General features: G+C 40.0%; 3 protein-coding genes across 3 annotated transcripts; 2 read left to right on the top strand and 1 right to left on the bottom strand.

The window, feature by feature from the left end:
• The first annotated feature begins 78 nt into the window (after nucleotides 1-78).
• On the top strand, nucleotides 79-16,517 carry ppp4r1l (protein phosphatase 4, regulatory subunit 1-like). The gene is made up of 20 exons (XM_077572732.1): nucleotides 79-239; nucleotides 2,625-2,669; nucleotides 3,412-3,541; nucleotides 5,194-5,300; nucleotides 5,426-5,568; nucleotides 5,664-5,810; nucleotides 6,793-6,900; nucleotides 7,115-7,180; nucleotides 7,885-8,043; nucleotides 8,817-8,941; nucleotides 9,431-9,924; nucleotides 10,112-10,416; nucleotides 10,493-10,567; nucleotides 10,669-10,854; nucleotides 11,511-11,672; nucleotides 12,804-12,904; nucleotides 12,996-13,116; nucleotides 13,858-13,992; nucleotides 14,081-14,222; nucleotides 15,183-16,517. Exons 1-20 carry the CDS (start codon nucleotides 233-235, stop codon nucleotides 15,329-15,331), a joined length of 2,907 nt encoding a protein of 968 aa, XP_077428858.1. The 5' UTR covers nucleotides 79-232; the 3' UTR covers nucleotides 15,332-16,517.
• On the bottom strand, nucleotides 12,483-18,354 carry bcdin3d (BCDIN3 domain containing). The gene is made up of 3 exons (XM_077572733.1): nucleotides 18,133-18,354; nucleotides 17,167-17,703; nucleotides 12,483-14,197 (listed from the first exon to the last, which is right to left on the bottom strand). Exons 1-3 carry the CDS (start codon nucleotides 18,331-18,333, stop codon nucleotides 14,156-14,158), a joined length of 780 nt encoding a protein of 259 aa, XP_077428859.1. The 5' UTR covers nucleotides 18,334-18,354; the 3' UTR covers nucleotides 12,483-14,155.
• A 379-nt stretch (nucleotides 18,355-18,733) lies between these two features.
• On the top strand, nucleotides 18,734-20,155 carry cox14 (cytochrome c oxidase assembly factor COX14). The gene is made up of 2 exons (XM_077573159.1): nucleotides 18,734-18,877; nucleotides 19,613-20,155. The coding sequence occupies exon 2, from the start codon at nucleotides 19,622-19,624 to the stop codon at nucleotides 19,796-19,798; it is 177 nt and encodes a 58-aa protein (XP_077429285.1). The 5' UTR covers nucleotides 18,734-18,877; nucleotides 19,613-19,621; the 3' UTR covers nucleotides 19,799-20,155.
• Nucleotides 20,156-20,189: the final 34 nt, after the last annotated feature.

The following is a 20,189-nucleotide window of genomic DNA, read 5'->3' as shown; positions in this document are numbered from 1 at the left end:
AGCGGAGGTCCCTACTAACACAAAAGCGACCGTTCGGCCCCGAATTATGTCGAATTTGCGCTTAAGCTGATTAGCACATTCTGTGTTCAAACGACCGATATCGATCGGCCCCAGGAAGTACATTCAGGAAGTGCTTTTGCTTTTTTTTCTCTTTTTTTTTTTGAGTGACAGCTGAGCGCCTGGTGACAGCACACACGGGACGGCAGCCCGCAGAGCCGAGCCGATACTCAACATGGCAGGTAAGAGCCACTGTGGAACTCAGTGTTTTGCGTTCACTTGCTTTTTAATGTTACAGCTTGGTGACTTAAAAAAATGGCCGAATTCCGGTTCCTTGCAGTGGGCTTTCAGGAGGCAAAAAGTGCTGAGCGAAAGGGCTGGACCGAATAGTGTTAGCAAACTTAGCAACAATACTAGCCAGTCGGCTAACAAAAGCTAACCGGGGATGTCGAAATGTCTCAATTTATGGGGGCGTTTGTCCCTACAACTACTTTTTACGCACCGATATTCCAGTAAAACAACACTGACCAATACATCCGCGTGTCTATATTGCATTTATCAGTCATTTGTTGCCATAGCAGACGCAAGCGTGTTGACCTAGCTAACGTTAGCCTAAATGCTAAAGTCATTTTCAGCCATAAGACGTTCAAATGCACCAATGTACTCTGTACCAAGGCGAAATAAAATATTTTGTTTGGTTTGTTTTTACCAACATTATCTGTGGGTTTAACAAAGAAAACACCACGAGTATTACGACCCTGCATTTACATGTTTAATCTTGCCCGAGTTGTTTTTCTATTCGAAGCACATCCCCCCGCGATGTCCAGCTGTAAACACTGGCATTAGCGCATGGTTCTTGACACCTTCTGCTTTCTTATATCACAAATCGAGCGAGTGTGTCTCAAATCGATCAATAAACCAACAACCCTTTTTTCCCCTTCGTTTAAATTAGTTAATTTTCAATTATGTTAACTCTATTTAAAGTTGCTTTTCTATTCTAACTTTGTATTTTGTTTATGCGAGACTATTATGCTGCTGTGACAACATCTAAGAAAATACTTAGTTGCATCTTGACCATCAATTTTTTTTTTAAATTTATGCTGCTGTGACAACCTATCTATTCTAATAAAATACTTAGTTCCATCTTGGCCATTATTACAATACAGTAGCGTGTTACACACAAGTGATTCTGTATTGAAAATGTTTTGCACCCAAGAGAGATTAGTTTAAATTAAGATTGTGCCGAAATAAATGTTTGAAAACAAAAGAATGACCGTGACTATTAATGTAGTTAAAAGCCAAATGCAACTGAACTGTATTGTAATGGACTGGATTCAATTAACGTTTAAGCCCCTGTAACATTATGCACAATTTGAATATTTATTCCTGCGGGTCTTCACATACTACTAGAAGGAACCTGTGCACAACTAGCGGGACCAATAACATACTTGGAGAATCACAAATCTAATAATAATCGATGACATCTATCTTTCAAAAGTTCATTTAAACTAGTCAAATCCATTGCTATTGTATTGCGGGTATGCGATTTCGATAGCGTACACACCATAATGAATATTTCAGCAGGCTTCGCCACCATGTGTCATGATCACATGAGACTGGCTGACAGTGTTATTTTAAACCGGTTAATTAGGAAGAATTAGAGGCCATCTAGAAATGTGACTAACATTCCTAGCCGTGTACCTCACACGCTCACATTTGTGCTGAGGCATCATTATATTGGCTAAAATTAGAAATACTACAAGTGTTGTATTTGTACAGGGGCACATTAAAATGGTTAGTGATGGAGTTTATAATGAGATCCAAACAATATTATTTATACGAGAGAGCAAAAGATTGCTAATACTGTGTTTCTTTCGGGTTGGATCAAATAAAAAAAGTTATTTTGTTTTCCCCTAATTTAATTAGTTTAATTTGTGTTTTTGTAGTGTATTAATTGTCAAATAAAAGTCATTTTTCGCCCATATCTCTGATTACCACCCCTTCCCTAAATTAGTGCTTTAAATAAACAAAATGGGATTCAGCAACTGTTACTCTTTCAGGAACACGGGTGCTGTACAGTATATCAACTATAACAAGTAACCATGGGGACAAATCAGTAAAGCACATGATTAACAAATTCAGCTTGGGTGAGTGTGAGAGATTCCCCCGCAGGAGTTGAATTCTTGCTCGGCCTCGAACCACCCACAACATAATCTTTTGATCAGATTTTTTTTTAATGAATGTATTTTCTTTTACCCCCGGCTGCCAACACCTTCTTTCTGCCTGCGAGTGTTTGTGGATGTGCGTTATCGACTGGAAGTCATGCATCTGCTCCGATGTGGCAGTCAGCCCATGGTTCAACACTGCTTGAAAAACTCCCAAGGCCTCGCAGTTAGATTTTGGACATTTGGGAAATGGCAAAATTGTTAACTCGCTGGTACGCTGACAATTTCATTTGCATTCGCAAAGCGATGCTGTCGCAGGCTGATTCACTTCTCTTACTGAGGGAGACTTTGTCCCCACGTCGTTAATGTGATCAAGCGAGAAGTCATTTTTGTGTGATGCATCAGCAGGTGCTGGTGTGTTGATGACCACTGATTTTCCTCCATCACGTTTTGTCATTGCAGGTCTATCTTTATACTTCGAAGATGGCCATGACGAGCTAGACGATTGTAAGTACTTGACATTAAAAAAAAAAAGTAATATTACAAGAACAAAGTTGGATTTTTCAAGAAAAATATTAAACCATAATTTTCACAACATGACTATTGACAAACTATGACTTTATTCTCATAGTATTTTTGATTTTTATTCTCGTAGCATTAGTCTGATTTTCTTTGTGGTCTTACGATTCCTTTCTTTCATCATGGTTATTCTCATATTCTATTTTTCCTAGAACATTCTAATTCTATTCTTGTCATATTTCAGCTTTGCTCTTGCTATATTTTAAATCCATTCTTGTAATTCTGTGTCTATTCTTGATGTTTTCATATTTTTAGAGGACCCAATAACCTTTTGTTAAATGATGCCTATGATTATTATTTTTTTAAAGAGTTACGTATTACATATGGTGGTGGTTATTCTTAGAAGAAATTGTGATTTTATTCATGTAAATTCAGAACTTTTTTTTCCTCATCAAATTCCAATTTCTCATTTAGTAGTTTTTCAATTTTATTCTTATATTTTGAATTCATTTTTCTAATTATGTTTTAGTTTCATAAATGTTTTTTTAGAGGCCATAATTTTGTGCCAATTGAACTTTTTTCTAATGAAATTAAAATTTTATTTTTTACATGTGAGCTTTTTAAAATGTGATATTTTTCTAAATGAAATCCAGTTAGTATGCAAACTCGACTGGCGAATGAATGTTGTGCTTAATTGCACTAAATTGAACGCCTCGTGTCCATCTTGCAGATGGATTTGATGACTACGGTTCAGAGTGTGATAGCATCCGCATCACGGCCTTCCTCGATGCAGGCCAGGACAACTTGACGCCACTTGGGAGGCTAGAGAAGTACGCCTTCAGCGAAAATGTCTTTAACAGGTAAGAGTTTGCATAAGAAGAACACAAATCCATTGTGGTGCTTCCGTGAATATTGCGATAAAACATTGTTGTGTAAACCTCATCATTCCATCTAACCACAGCCAACAAAATGTATTGCAGCTCTGCTTAACTTTTGGCTTTGATTCAGTGTCTGCTGTCTGTGCAAATGAATAGCTTTTTTTTTTGGGCCAATTTACTAGGTTGTTTAGTGTCACCAAATCCTGTCACCAATAGTAAAAATCCATAAGAAATTGGGAATAATGAAAAATGTATGAATTTGCTACTAGTGAATAGCGAAAATGTGGCGAAACACCGCCAGGTCACCCTTGATGAGTAGGGAAGGCAGTCTGCCGCAATTCCTCATTCTCCAATTCCAGTACATCGCCACAATTATCATTTTTAATGGCGAGATGTGATGCGCTGATGACACACAAACCACAAATCCCATAATGCAGCGCAAGAGCTGTCTTACTGAAATGATAGGCGACCTGCAATCATTCCGTACTTTCATCCTACATGCAGCTCAAACACTTGTATCTTTGGTCGCGCAGTTCTCTGAAATAAATATTATAGCGCCGGAGGGAGTCTTCACGGCACACATTGCAGCATTTTGTAAATAGTTAAGATTTATTTTGGAATATTGTAGTATCCTGTCTGTTTATATATATATAAAAAAAAATAAATTAAAAAAACATTTTTCTTTAAAAGTGTTTAATTTTGTGCAGAAAATGTTTATCCTGTTTGGCCAGCGAGCCAAAGCTTGCTTTGAGTTTTGACACTCCTGGTGCAGGAAATGGCATCATTGTCAGTGTGTGGATTGCAAAGAGGTGCCACATCTGGCAGGAAGTATGATTTTTTTTTTTTTTTAAATAAATAAAAAAGTTGTAGCCTTCATGTAAACTTGTCAGCTCGCTCTTCCGTGTCAAATTTTAGCACAGTTGTTATTCTTGTTTATTGATTGTTAGGTGGTTCTTTAACACTACAAGAAGTGTTTTAAATGACTGGAATTTGGTCAAAACCTTTTGAATGTTTAGTGTATTACATTATAAATTTATTTGAGATATTTATTTTGTGTAGATGCTACGTCTTGGAGCAATTGAGAGAGACATGATGGTTTTCACAACTTGGCAACAACTAGTTTGCTACCTAAATGGTTTGCAATCAACCATTCAAAATAAATAGAATTCAGCCCATGAGGCAATCAGCGAAGTTTCCTGAAATGCTCCTGCCTTCTTTTGTAATTCAAGAATAACACAGCGTACAAGTCTGCTCTGCTATTGACACCTAAATGACAGTCTGCATTCCAGGGTGAGTGTTCATCACATACCTGTACGAGCGCCACACAATAAGCAGAGTATTGACAGAAGACTCCAAATATACAGTCGTAGGTTTATTCCGGTTGGAATGTGGATTTACTGGTACAACAATTGTCGCCATTTATTATTTACTCTTTCATGTCCTGCAGGTCAGAAAACACAAAGCACATACACACAATGCTCTTTTGTTCTGAATAAACTTTTAATTGTTGTAAACCAGCTTGGCTATTTGATTTTGCAACGTGTGTGCGCACAATGCGCCTGACAGTTTCAACACTGCCGGCGCGCACAGGTTGCCGGCAGGCGAACTGACCCAACGCTCCTGTTGCTTTTTAGGCAGATCGTGGCTCGCGGGCTGCTCGATGTACTACGTGAGTTCAGCGATAACGAAAATGACTTCATCAGTGTCATGGAGACAGTTGCCAGAATGTCAGAAGATGGAGGTAGATACCATTTCCCTCTCGTGGACAAGCTGCTTTCAGTATACTGTATAGCCGCACCTGCACTTTGGAGCTTAAAGTGCGAGCCTCACGCGTGACAATGATGCGTGTGTGTGTGTGCTTATCAGAGCCGACGGTGCGAGCCGAGCTGATGGAGCAGGTCCCAAACATCGCTATGTTCTTACACGAGAGCCGACCCAACTTCCCTGCCGCTTTCTCCAGATACTTAGTACCCATCGTAGTCCGGTACCTCACCGATCCCAACAACCAGGTAGGATTTCAAACCACTGTTTCCCCTGATGTCTCCATAAACTCAAAAGTTTCAAAATTGATTTCAAATGTTCTTTGTTTATTGTATTTTTCCAGGTGCGAAAGACCAGCCAGGCGGCACTGCTGGTGCTGCTGGAGCAGGGCCTCATCTCAAAGGCCGACATGGAGACCAAAGTTTGTCCGGTTCTGCTGGACCTCACCGAACCCAGCAGCGACGACGATTACAAGATTGAGGCGGTTGCTGTAAGTACTGTCATTTCGACACGATCCTATCCACGGCACGGGGACTTTTTTGTCTCCGAACCACAGTCGTAATGAGGACGCTCACAGATGACATTTTGCCAAGAGTGATCAGAGTTAGGATTTAGCCAACCTGTAGTCCAATCACTATGATGATGATTGGAGGAGTTGGTTAAAGATGTCCTGCCTGTTTTCTCTCTGCATTGTGCATGTTGTGTTCAGTAAAAACAAAAAAATGTTATGTGTAGTCATTTAAAGGGGAAGTCAACTTTAAACATTTCTTGGCAATAATATATTATATGTGACCTCACGAGTCTAAACATGACATTCTGATTAATGTTACATTAGTGGAATATGAGTTAGGAAGCAAAATCCAGCCGTTTTTATCCATCTCAGGGAGCGGCCATTTTGCTACCTGCTGTCGACTGAAGATGACATCAATGTTGCTCAGGCAACGACCAATCACAGCTCACCTGTTTTCTGAAGCTGAGCTGTAATTGGTTGTTACCTGAGTAACTGTGATGTCATTTCCACTCGGCAGCAAGTGGCAAAATGGCTGCGTCCTGATATTGATAAAAACGGCTGGATTTTACTGCTTATCCATATTCAACTAACGAAACATTAACCAGAATACCCTATTTAGACTAGTGGAGCTGCATAGAACATATTGTCAAGAACTTTTTTTGGGGTTGTCTTATCCTTTAAGAAAACAGTGTTTCTCTACTGCTTATGACTTAGATGAAAGTCAGATATAGGGTTGGAGGTAGTGTTTATTTTTAGATTTACTTGTTCTACCAATAATCCCAATGATTGATCCAGCAATTGTATGCAAATTGATTTTGCATGATTAAACATCAAAATTTGCACGTGAGGTACAGGTATTATTGTTTTCCATTAAGATCGCTGACTCGCCATCATCACCACAGTAATATCTGTGACTTTGAGTGCCGCATCAACACGGCTTGAGCTGCGCATTTGTGTTCAGATCATGTGTAAAGTGGTGACCATGCTGAGCAAAGACACAGTGGAGCATCTATTACTGCCGCGATTCTGCGACTTGTGCAGCGACGCCAGACTCTTTCAAGTGCGCAAGGTAGCCCATTTTGCTTTCTTGGGATTATGGTATGTTGGTATGCTTGTCATAAATATGCAAGTCAGACTTTGTTTGGTTTTGTGCATCAGCCAGCCACGCAAATCCCTGTTATTTTCCCTGTGGAATGTTAATTCCATGGATGACGGGTGCCACTTTTGAAAGGATACGCATGCAAATGTTTTTTTTTTTCTTCCCCCTACTTCTTGTATTCCAGGTCTGTGCAGCTAATTTTGGAGAGTTCTGTTCAATTGTGGGTCAGGAAGCCACAGAAAAACTACTGGTGAGAACTTTTAAAACAACTATGCTACTCTTGATTTTGTTTCTCTTAAGCCATTGGATACGAAGTGGTCAATGCCTTTTTTTTTCACAAACTAAAACAAATTCAAGGTCTTTTAATATCGCGTCTCTGATATGCTTTTGTCAAAATAGTACCCAAAGGATCACGAATTACAGCACACTTTCTTCCTGAAATTAACCTGTTGTCTTATGTACCCTTCAAAAGTATTGGAACAGAAAAAGGTATTTTATGTGAGCAACATGCGTTCCATACATTGCTGGGCCAATAACGAGACCGGCGTTCATTACCATGACGACCGGGGCCGGGCTTGAACCTAGCGAGAACCCAAAATGTAGCAGAAAAAGTAAGTGCCCGCATAGAAAATAAAAAATATTCTCACACGTGGAGGCAGCAGTTCCTGTATTTCTGTCCATCATGTCGACAAATTTACCAATCAAAATTGTGCTGTGGCTTGAAAGTGGTTCTGGATCTTCACCCAGCCTAGCTAATCAAGTCATGGGAGGACAAACTCGCTTTAGGGATGGTTGTCGACGGTCTCACTCAGCTAAAATATTCACCTTGCTGGTTCACTTTGACACTTGATGGCTTGGCAGAGACACCAAGAGACCACTTTCTTTGTATACGAGCTCTTTAAATGAAAAAAAAAAACCTCAGGTTTAGCACTCTCTTTCCTGCTTTTAACATAGATTCCCAAGTTCTTCGACTTGTGCTCAGACAGCCTGTGGGGCATCAGGAAAGCCTGCGCAGAGTGCTTCATGATGGTTTCCAATTCGACCTCACCTGAGGCGCGGCGTGCAAAGTTGTCTCCACTCTTCATCAGCCTCATCAGCGACCAGTCACGCTGGGTAAGACGCGCACACAACGCCAACATAATACGACTGTCCCTACCAGTTTTTAAAGTTAGCTTGTCAAGTCTTTTTAAAATAAATATATATACATAGCACAGTTCACCTCACAAATTATTTCAAAGCACTTACACGCCGAAAACCGCATTCCTTCTTAATGCAGGGATGTGATTTTTCCGCTAATTCGCGGAATTCCGCTTTTTTTATCTCCCCCCCCCAAAAAAAAATGCACTTTTTTTTTTTTTTTCTAGTAGTTCATTGTGTATGCACATGACTCCGACAGATAACATCTTCTGCTATAACAAAGACATTTGTGGTATGCTCTAATATGAGTTACTTTTCATTTGGCCATGATACAATTATTTGTTCATGAAATTTGAACTCTTCAACATTATTTATGTGTTAATTTAGTAATCACATTAGTTAGATATGATGATATTCTCAGTGATAGTTTTTAAAAGCAAAGGCAGTCCAATGTTTTTGAATGTGACTGATTTTGAGTTGACTAAAACTGCCATTTTATATGGGATAGTTCAATATACATTGAAAATTTATGCTGTTGTTTTGTCTATTTCTTTGTCATGTGAGTGCATTGAAAGTACTTAAAAACACGGAAAACCCATGAGCTCCGGGGGGCTACGCCCCCCTTGTCCCCCCACCAGGGCAATGTGATAAAGTAGATTTAATTGCACCAGTTTCAGCTGTTTTATGCAATAAAATATGTGCATTAAAGCAAAATATATCTAACAAAATGTTCTTCAAACTTTATTTAGGTGCGGCAGGCGGCTTTTCAGTCTCTGGGCCGTTTCATCTCCACCTTCGCCAACCCAACCGGCGCAGGCCTCCACTTCCGAGAGGACGGCGGGCTACTCGATGTTACAAGGTGCACGTCAGACAGGTAAAGCAGGGTACACGCATGCCAAATTTGGAACCACTCGACCTCACACATGACAACAAAGAAACCATCTTGTGTGTCTTTACTACTCTTGGAGTGTTTGGTGTGCTTGAGATGACCAACGCACTCCACTATATCGTCACTGTAGTATCAAAACTAACATGGGATAATTGATCAAGATAATCTTATGGAGTTATTTGATAATGGGACCTTTGTTGACTTGAAAAGCATGAGAGGGGAAAGTATTCAGCTTTGCCCTGGCTGTCAGCATACATTCAAGAGCATGGTGGACTTATTTTGGCTGAAAAGTAAAAATGACTCAAAACATTGAACACTTTATGGAAATTAAATGTGTTAGTAACGGATCCTTGAATGCATTCTACACTTCACAACTTTAACAAATGGATAAATTAGATCATTTCCACCCCATTTCCTGTATTGGACAGATTGATGTTAGGAAGCTTTTAGCATCCGTGTGTTTTGTTATTCTAGCGACTGCTCCTTGAACTCCCTCAACTGCGCCGACATCAGCAGCAGCCGGCGAACGGAACGAACGATCGCCCACACGCCTCCCAACCAAGATGGCCGTGCCACGCCGTCGCCGGAGCACGTGCCGGCGGCCGAGGAGATGAACTACGACGACAACAGCCACATCTTCGCTCAAGGAGAGCCGTTCAGCACTTTGGCGCACGCCGGCAACAACGCCAGGAACGCCAAAGACAGCACGCAGGCGGATGAGAACTTTAACTCCTTCCATTTTTGGAGGCCTCCTCTACCAGACATCAGCGGCGAACTTGAGCTGCTTAGCTGTCAAATGGGGGACATGATTGAGAAGAAGAAGGAGGCGAGGAAAGAGGAGCAGAAAGAAGCGGACGATTTCGGAAGGCTTCCCGATTCTAAGGCCAGTACTGGAAAGACTACGAGCGACCAGATTCAGATGGTTTTAGACTGTTTGCAGCCGCACATGGACGACCCGGATGTCCAAGGTGAGGGGACGCCACAACATAGCACAGTGTTTCACAACCATTATTTGACATTAGGATATTGTAGAAAATAATTTAGTTGTCGTACTGCACGTTACTGGCAGAGCTGATGAACAATGATTTAGCAAATAAATCCTTTTCGGCCTAAGTTGGTGAAATTGGCTGATTTTCTGCGGCGTTCTCCCCCCAGCTCAAGTTCAGGTATTGTCTGCGGCTCTGAAGGCCGCTCAGCTCGACAGCCCGTCCGACGACAGTCCCACGGAAAGCCAGCCATCGGACTCCCCCACCGACAGCGACGCCGACAGCCCGCTTGTTGAGAACAAATCGGTGGAGGTTCAGTCCGATGCCGAGGAGAGTCTTGCTGAGGAGGAGCAGCAATCGACGGAAAGCCACTCTGTCGCCGAGACGTGTCCGGTCCAGGAGCAAGGAGATGAGGAGACGCAGACGGAACCCCTGGAAGAACCGGAAGAGTCTCCACCTAACTCCCCAGTTCTGGTAAGAGGTCTTTTAAGATGAATGTCAAGGCTTGGTGTTATTCCTGTGGCTTTTCCAATATTGTGTTGTTCTTCAGGTGTCTGAACTAATTGAAAGTGTAGAGGAAGAAGGCAAAGATGATTCCGTGTGTGAAGACAAGCCTAAAATCCAGGTCAGCGCGTCTATGGATTTCTTAGTGTAGTTTCAAAGTGGTTTGGAATCACTGCTCTCTACGATCTGCAAAACTTGCTAACTTGTCTTGCTGGCCTACAGAATGTTATCCCGCAGCAGCTGCTGGATCAGTACCTCTCCATGACGGACCCGGCGCGGGCTCAGACGGTTGACACGGAGATCGCCAAGCACTGTGCCTTCAGCCTGCCTGGCGTGGCGCTCACCCTGGGCCGACAGAACTGGCACTGCCTCAAGGACACCTACGAAACGCTGGCCACTGATGTCCAGGTGGGCGCAAAACGGACGGCTTGAGATGAATAAAACCTCTTATGTTGAGATCTATAATGTATTTTGTTTTTGCACAAATGGTCATAGCTAGCTTTGGCCATATCTGCTTTCTATTACAATTTCTATATATTTGTGGAGACTGGGGTCAAGTTGTGTTTTTAATTTAAAAAAAATTAGAAAGCTCTTAATATGAAAAGAAAAATACACTCAGCTGTCACCAATGTCTTACAAATGCACTAATGCCATCTGGTGGCAGATAAATGACTAACACAAATCAATATCACACTCGTTTTTTACAGTACAGTACTTTTTTAAAACTCAATTATATGAATTATGAAATTACTGTATCTGACTAAAAGATCCAGTCATATTTCTATTAGTTAAGCATTTTTTTCCCACTTATGTTGAGAGTATGAAAACGTATTTTTATTTAGAACAGATATGAAATTTGCGATTGATTAAGAGTTAACTATTGAAGTCATGCGATTAAAAAATTTAATCGCGACACCCCTAATTTTAACCGAATGTTGGTCTTCTGGGGGATTTTATTGCTGTAAAACCCAAATGTTTTGCTTCCAGTGTTCTGCCTTTTATGCAGGATGTTTGACAAGCAACTGCCGCTCATCCACTTTGTGCGTCTGCCTCCTCTCTCGCAGTGGAAAGTGCGGCGCACGCTGGCGTTCTCCATCCACGAACTGGCAGTCATCCTGGGCGACCAACTGACGGCGGCCGATCTGGTTCCCATCTTCAACGGCTTCCTCAAGGACCTGGACGAGGTTCGCATCGGCGTCCTCAAGCACCTCTATGACTTCCTCAAGGTACGACTGGAGAATCTGCTCGGCCTATTGCAAACACTATAATAGACCATTAGGATATTTGTTAGCACGTTGTTTTAGTCTACCACACGAACACGTGTCTTCATCTATCGCCACAAATTCTATTTCTTTCTTAAATAAAATGATTTTTTTAAGGAGTAAAACAAACAGTCACCAAATACGGTGATACATACTTTCACTTTGAACAGTTTAAAATTTGTATCGACTTTACGATCTTTTAGTACAAAATGGTCTTACACCAGACAGACTATATGGGCAGCCGATTCAGCCTGAAAAATTAATGGGCAGCAACATAAATGGTAGAGGGGCAGCAACATAAATGGTAGAGGGGCAGCCTGTTCAGGCAGTAAGCTAAATGGTAATTGGGAAGTCTCTTACAGTCACAAAATAAATGCTAAGTGGGTACCTTGTCCAGGCAGCAAATCGTCAAACAAAATTAAGCCTCATTTACTTGATTTTATTTATTTTTATTAAATGTATTTATTTATGTTTATTAGTATTCATTCATTTGATTATTTATTATTTTATTTATATTTATTTATTATTACCTTGTCCAGGCAGCAAATGGTAAAACAAAATTAGGCCTTATTTACTTTTTTATTTAATTTTTTATTTAATGTATTTATTTATGTTAATTAGTATTCATTCATATGATTATTTTATTTTATTTATTTATTTTTAAATGTATTATTACCTTGTCCGGGCAGCAAATAGTAAAGCAAAATTAAGCCTCATTTACTTTATTTATTTTTATTTTATTTATTTATTTATGTTTATTATTATTAGTTAATTTATTTATTTATTATTACCTTGTCCGGGCAGCAAATGGTAAAACAAAATTATATATTATTTATTTATTTTATTTTTTTTATTTTTTTATTTATTCTAATCATTTACTTTAATCAATTAAGGTTATCTAGTCTGATCCCTAGTAGAAGGAAATATTTTGTCAAATTTAGCGGCGCATGTGTTGTCAATGTTACTATTAAGCATTTTCAGCTGTCCAATGTTCAGAATGTCCGTGCCAGCTGTTGCTTTGGCTGCCACTTGGCAGCCTGTGAATGCGTTCCCACGCCAACAGACATGTTGACATGCGTGATGTTGTGCTTACAGTTGCTTCACGCAGACAAGAGGAGAGAATACTTGTACCAGCTGCAGGAGTTCATGGTGACCGACAACAGTCGCAACTGGAGGTTCCGATACGAGCTGGCAGAGTGCGCTTGATTGACATTTTTCAATCCCGCTGTGTGGACTGGTGGAGAATTAACTTCCTTCCTTCCTTCCTTGTTTGGGGTCCGCCTCCAGGCAGCTGATCCTGATCATCGAGTTGTACAGCCACTACGACGTGTACGACTACCTCAGGCAGATCGCACTCACGCTCTGCTCTGACAAGGTCTCGGAAGTCCGGTGGATCTCCTACAAGCTGGTATGTTACGTATTACAGATTACGAAGGTTCTTTGCTTTAACGGATGGATGCGGACTTTCTTTAATATAGGGGTGTCCAAACTATTGCGTTCATTTAAAGTTCCTTTAACGTTAACACGTCCACGCCAAAATGTATCAGTAATAAATGTGCATATATTTGTAGAGACTGAGGTGAGGTTGTATTTTACAATTTTAAAAATGTGCAGAATTTTACAAGTTACTTCATGTTAAAGATTAGATTAGAGTTTAATATGGAAAGAAAAAGCACTGAGCTGTCACCAATGTTTTACATTTGCAATTATGCCATCTAGTGGCAGGGAAATGACCAACACAAATCAATATCACACTCGTTTTTTTTGCAATACGTCTTTTTAATTTTAACTCAATTTTATGAATTATTATGAAATTACTGTATCAATGACTAAAAGATGCAGCCATATATTAGTTAAACATTATTCCCAGTTTTATGTTAACAAGAGGATGAAATTTTTTTTTTATTGTATATTTAGAACAGATATAAAATTTGCGATTAATCGTGAGTTAATTATTGAAATCATGCAATTAATTACAATTTAAAAAAATTAATTGCCTGACGTGACACCCCTAATTTAAGGCCATGAGTCAATTTAATATGAGTGGATGTGCAACAAAAAGCTACTGGCATCCCCCAAGGTTCGCTTTTAGGCCCCATGTATTTTTTTAATTATTTTTTTTAACAAATTTGATGAATGATGTTGTCAGGTGGTGGAGATCCTCCAGAAGTTGTACTCAAGCGGCGCCGACGATCTGGGCGTGAACTTCATCAACGAGCTCACCGTCAGGTTCTGCCATTGTCCCAAATGGGTGGGACGGCAAGCCTTCGCCTTCATCTGCCAGGTAAGCGAGTTGGCGTCAAAGCTCCTGGATGTTTCGTCCTTCCGCGCCTCCTGACGTGCTTCGTTTGCCGCGGTGCTGCGCGGTCCAGGCGGTGGTGGAGGAGGACTGCATGCCCATGGACCAGTTCAGTCAGCACCTGCTGCCCAGCCTGCTCAGCCTCTCGTCAGACCCGGTTGCCAACGTGCGCGTGCTGGTGGCCAAGGCCCTGCGGCAGAGCGTCATGGAGAAAGGTACGGCGCCAATCAGGAACACCATAGAACTCATCGTAAATGTTTTTTTTTTTTTTTTTTTAATTATGGTAGGGCTCTGCAATTCATCGGAATTCAATTACAATTTCAATTATTACACTCCACAATTACAAAATCTGCATAATTGTTAAAAATAAATAAATAAATTTGAGTTGTTTAAATTGATACATTTGCACCCAATTTTTTTTTTTTTTTTTAAATCATCCATAAGGATCTTGCATAATTGTAGCATTTCAAAGATTTTTGTTTGTCTGAATATTTTTAAACCTTTTCTTGTTTTGTACCAAAAAATAAATAATTGTCGTAATCATGATTTCAATTAGTACCATAATAATTGTGATTAATATTTTCTTCATAATCGAGCAGCCCTACTTTGAAATACTTTAAAAATAGGTAAGGTAAAAGAAGTATAGTTTGAAACTTGGATTTTAAAAGCATTTGCACTTGATTCATGTTCTGAATATTCAACCATTCACATTGTATGTAGTATGTCTAGTACTATTTCATATAAAATATATATATATATATATATTTTTTTTTTATCACATGTGGCATTAGTTAGCCAATTGGTGGTTGGCCAACTAATGCAGTGAAAAAAATACTGAATAACTGATAACTTCCTTCATAGTTATCGCTCAATTATAGCATGAATGTCACATACACAAAAATACTGAAAAAAATGCACATTTCATGACAGTATCGCTTTAACTAAAATACATTAAAAATATAAAATTGAGGCAAATTCAGTCACAAATGGTCTTAAGGAAGTGAAGTTCTTGTCGACGGGAATGTGAACATTTTTAGGCACTTTTTTTTTTTTTTGCCATCCACAAGGCAAACAAAACTTAAACGTGCCGCGTTTTCTGCTGCGTCTTCGGAGCCTGGCGCTAATGCTAAGCTAACTCTCCGTCAATGGCCCCTTGGCTGTGTTGCGTTGTTCAGCCTACTTCAAGGAGGCGGGCTGCGCCTCGTCGGACGAGCTGGAGGAAACGGTGATGGCGCTGCAGTCGGACAAGGACCGGGACGTGCGCTTCTTCGCCAGCCTGGACCCCAGCAAATGCCTGACCATGGACACGGCCCCCCTCATCTAGCCTGCGGGACCCTCGTTACCAGCACACGCAAACCGGGACCCCCTCAACTCAGCCAACCTCACGACTGCTAACACAAGCACACGCCCATCTGCGTGGGACACTACACACAAAAGCAGTTTTCAGGAAATGAGCAGGACTCTTTTTTTTTTTTTTTCTCCTCTCCCCGTCTCCTCCCGTTCCACCACACTAACAAGCTTGACTCTCCAAAGCTAACTGAGCTTAGCATTGGTTTATTTTGTATTTCTTGGCTCCTTTTTAGAGCAACTTAAAAGGCGCCGGCGGCGTCTGCCTTGACTCTTGACGCTCGCACTAACTCAGGGGGACTCAAGCTACACGCCGCCATTTCGGACCCTCATCTTCCGCCTCCTCGGTTTACCAAAACAAGAAACGTGACGATGTCGATGAAATACCTCCTTGGACGTGTGTGGCTGGTGAGCTAATAAAAAGCATCCTCACAAAGGGCTGGAGCAAATTGTAAGCATGACCCCCCCCCCCCCGCAAAAAAAAAAAAATCCTTTTTGTGTGTATAGTCTCTCCCGTGAGCTGTCAGTGGATCTGATTGCGCGCTTGTACAGTAGCATAGAAGACGCGTCAACCCCGTCGTGGCGGAACGATCAACTTTTGAGGCTTTGGCCTCCATTTTGTGTACAGTTTTAAAACCTGTGGATTAAGTATGATGTGATGGAATCAAGGCCAGTGTAAGTGAGGGTTTGGTATTGGGGAACACTCATCGGTCTTTGTCACTAAATGTAAATGTCTTCTTTTTTTTTATATTACATAAATTGACTTAACTTGAGTTGATTGTGTGTACGTGTCGCGGTAATGGCGGCGGCGACTCATCTCGTATGTCAAGTTTTGTGTTGTCCATCTCATGCTTTTTTTTTTTTTTTTACGTAGAACAGTTAATATATACTGTACATTTTATTGGAAATTATTTTTCTTCTCAATTATGCACCACTGTTCAAAGATTTTATATCCTAACTTTACAAGATTTACAGACCTTTGTAATATTCAATGGTTTCTTTTAAAAAGACATTTTATGTAATGTTATTTTTAGTACTCTGTAATTAAAATGATTAAAATTGCACTGGGGTGTTTCTCTTGTTTTCACAGAAAAAGCCATGGTAAATCTATTCAATACACTGCAGCCATAAAATATTAAAAAATAAATATTTTTCAAATCATGGTTAATTTTTTAAAGTGCTTTCTACAGCTGTGAATAGATTTGCTTTTGTTTTACAAAATAAAAATCATTTACAATTTTTACATTTTTCATTTCGGTATTTTACATTTGTAAAATATATTTACATTTACTTAATTTATTTACAATTACTTAATTACTGTAATTTACATGTGTATTCTAATATTTCCATTTTCTTTTTTTCTTTAAATTTTAAACTTAAAGCGTTTAAATTGGTTGAAATTCTTTCCCTTTTTTTTTGAAAAAAAATGTTTTAAATTCAACTTAAAAAAAAAAACCTCCCAATATTTGCTCTAATTGAAAAGAGAAAATATAACTGACAGTTGTCATTTTTTTTGTTTATAATATATTTATAAAGGGAAGGGCTAAAAAGTAAATTACGTGTTGTGTATTTAATCAATTTATGATTAAAATGATGAGGATAAGCTGTTTAGAGAATTGCTGGATTGTTGAAACATGAAATGCACAAACTGTCTTCATATTCCATTTAAATATGTTATTGTTTTTATAAATAAGAATACTGTAGTGAGCTATTCCCCCCCCCCACTGAGACTAGCATTTTGTTGTGCACACTAGCAGGGAATAATAGCATTTCCATTCATTTGAATAGGCGAGTGTTTTCCACTGTATTTACATTTCCAATCCGTTTAAAAAGCAGCAATTTCCTGTCCCACGCGGTGCTGCCGAAGCTGCGCACCATCTCCATGTCGCAGTGTTTCTCCAGATGCTCCCTGGCCTGTTCGCTCACGTCCCCGCGCACTTTAAGACTCTTAAAGTGGTCAAACTCCGAGCGACCCAGCCTCCTGAGCCTGCGGGCCGCCGAGCGGTAACACTTCCAGGGTTGCGCCTCCAGCAGCAAGTGCCGGCTGAGCTCGGCCAGGCGGGAGAGCAGCCGCAGCAGGCCGGCGTCGCCGTGGTTCAGGTGGACCCACATGGTAACGGCCAGGCACAGGGTCAGGTGGAAGCTGGAGCGGCCGTGTCGGGCCAGGTGTTCCTGGAGCGGCGCGCAGTCACCGGTGATGTCCAGCGGGGTGAAGGTGACGCCGCCCTCGAGGGGGTTGTTCTCCTGGGCTCGCCGAATGAGGGTCTCGTCCAGGTCCAAGCCCAGGAGGTGAACGTTGGTTTCTCCTGGCGTCTCCACCAGATGCTTGTAGAGGGCTACACTTAGTTCCTGACATTCGAGGAAAACAAAATACAATTAACCATCACATGTTAATTAGCATTTTGGCTCATTTGTAAAGAGTTTTTAAAAAAATTTACTACATAAAGTTCTTCCACCTTTTCTGCGGTTCAGCATTTTGCCAACTATTAGTATTATTTTTATTAAGTATTAATATTTATATATTAGTTACACTATTTGAGAAACCCTTATGGTATTTTTAGGATCTTCAAAACTCTAGGCGAATCTTTGCGAACTTGAACAACCTTGACGTGAAATCAACATTTGCGACCGTAGCAAATGTTCGCCCCCTCGGGGATTACAGTCTTTTTTTTTTCTTTTTAAGCCATTTACATGAACAGAAGATGGAAGAAAATAAACACAAATATGAAAGTTAAAAAAAAAATCGAATAAAAGGGAAAGGAGGATAGTTTCACAAACCCCCGAGTTACAGCCCACGTCCAGGATCAGAGTTGTTTGACGGCTGTCGTTGTAACCTAAATCCCGGAGAAGCGTGCTGGGAATCAGACTTAATCGATTCTCCGGTGGATTAAAAGTGTAATAATTGATAAAGTTTCCATAAAGAGCTGCACCGGGTTCGTTGATGTCGCTGTCTTCATCGCATTTCCTGCATGTTGCCATTGTAAAGTGTGTGGTGTAACGCTGAAATGCTTCCCTGTAGATACAACTTTTTTTTAAATGCCCCACCATACCGATTTTTTTTTTAAAACAATTTATGTATTTTTCCTAGATAGGAAAATATGTGGAAAGCATGAATAATGGTCAAATTTATCAATTATATTCAATGTTTTGTCATCAAATGAACATAGTACTCTTATTTTACGTGAGATGAAGAAAAATACGAAGGTGCAGAAACAACACCGCTAGATATATATACGTAATTTGTGTCTGTAATGGCATTCTGAAATGTAGATATGATTTTTTTTTTTTTAATAAGTATTACGGACAATGAATTTAAGGAATTAAAATCAAGGTGCTGTATACAGCACAGCGTAAACACCTTAGATGGCGCTGTGGAATTTGTGTACAGAAGAAATGAATTGCAGAAGAAGAATATTACCTTTTGGGCTTCCGTAACTTACGAAATTGTGTTAGCATTTCTGCTAATTGCGCTGACATTGAGGACCGTAAACGGACGATTTAACTCATTTTGAAGAAAAGACTGGTAAGAAAATCAAGAACATTGTACATTGGGGTTGATCTGACTACGCAATATATTATTTGCATGTTAATTTAGTTTCAATTGAGGAAAAGAACGTCTTGCTTTTGACACATTCATTTGCTCGTGTCAGTAAGCCAAATAAGCATGTCTTGTTCCCTTAAATGACCTAATTTACGACTTACTTGACAATGTTGTGACTAGCTGGCGAAAACAAATGTATTTATTTTGTGTCAAGCTCTGTAGAACAAATGTGGGTCTTAAGTACCCAATGGTAACGACTAAAAATGTTAGGTTTGTGCTTGAAAGATTAAAATAAGCTGTATTTATGAAGTATATACACCTACATCAAGCCATAACCATTTATGATACATCGTCGCATTGTAATAAAAAAGAAAAGGTAATATCAATTTTGGGGGGTACAGTATTGTAAACGTCATCACACCAATCTACACTTGTAACAATTCACTGCGTTTGAATTTTTTTTTTACTGCGTTTGTGATTTTTTTAAATGCTTTGCTATTTATATAAAAAAAAAAACATAGTTGTTTTGGAAACATACCCTATTATTTGCTAAAAACTAGCCTACTCACTTAGTATTGCTTTAGCGCCATCTGGCGGCAACTTGGTGCCACAGAAACAAGTTCACTGTAGTATTTTAATAGTCCATTAAATTTGCGCCACACTTGAATCGACTTTGAAAGTTTGTGAACTCAAGATCTGTACTTCTCCCCTAACAAGGCTGCCACCATGATTACTGGCAAGCGTTTGGCAGACATTGGCTACAAGACCTTTTCTACCTCCATGATGCTGCTGACCCTCTACGGTGGCTACCTGTGCAGCGTGCGGGCCTATCGCTTCATGGTGAGGCGAAATGAACTCAAACTAGCCGCCGAAAACCAGGCTCCAGAGATGATGAAAGACTGACAAGACTGTACCAACCTGGAACACTACCCAAACGGTGCATTTTTATGATTTAATGTTGATGAACAGAAACGTTTTTTTGATTAAGTTGTTGGGGAGAAATTAAAGCGTCTTTAAAACAAAGAAGGATGACTTAAGAAACTTTCGTGAAGACTTTTGGTCTTTATGCAGAGATTCCCAACATTCAAATTTCACGCAAATGGTTAGAAAATTCCATCCACGTTCTGCCGCTTATCCGAGGTCGGGTCACGGGGGCAGCAGCGCGGAGGCCAAGGTTAGAAAATGGTCTACAATAAATGTATCTTTGTTCATCAAGCTAAGCCAAATATAGCACAAGAATTAAATGTACTTTAACTGGTATCTATCTGGTATCATTCATGACAGTATTGCTTTG

This window comes from Vanacampus margaritifer, chromosome 8 (assembly GCF_051991255.1).
Source record: "Vanacampus margaritifer isolate UIUO_Vmar chromosome 8, RoL_Vmar_1.0, whole genome shotgun sequence".
Lineage (NCBI taxonomy): Eukaryota > Metazoa > Chordata > Actinopteri > Syngnathiformes > Syngnathidae > Vanacampus > Vanacampus margaritifer.
This window is presented reverse-complemented; position numbering and strand designations above follow the sequence as displayed.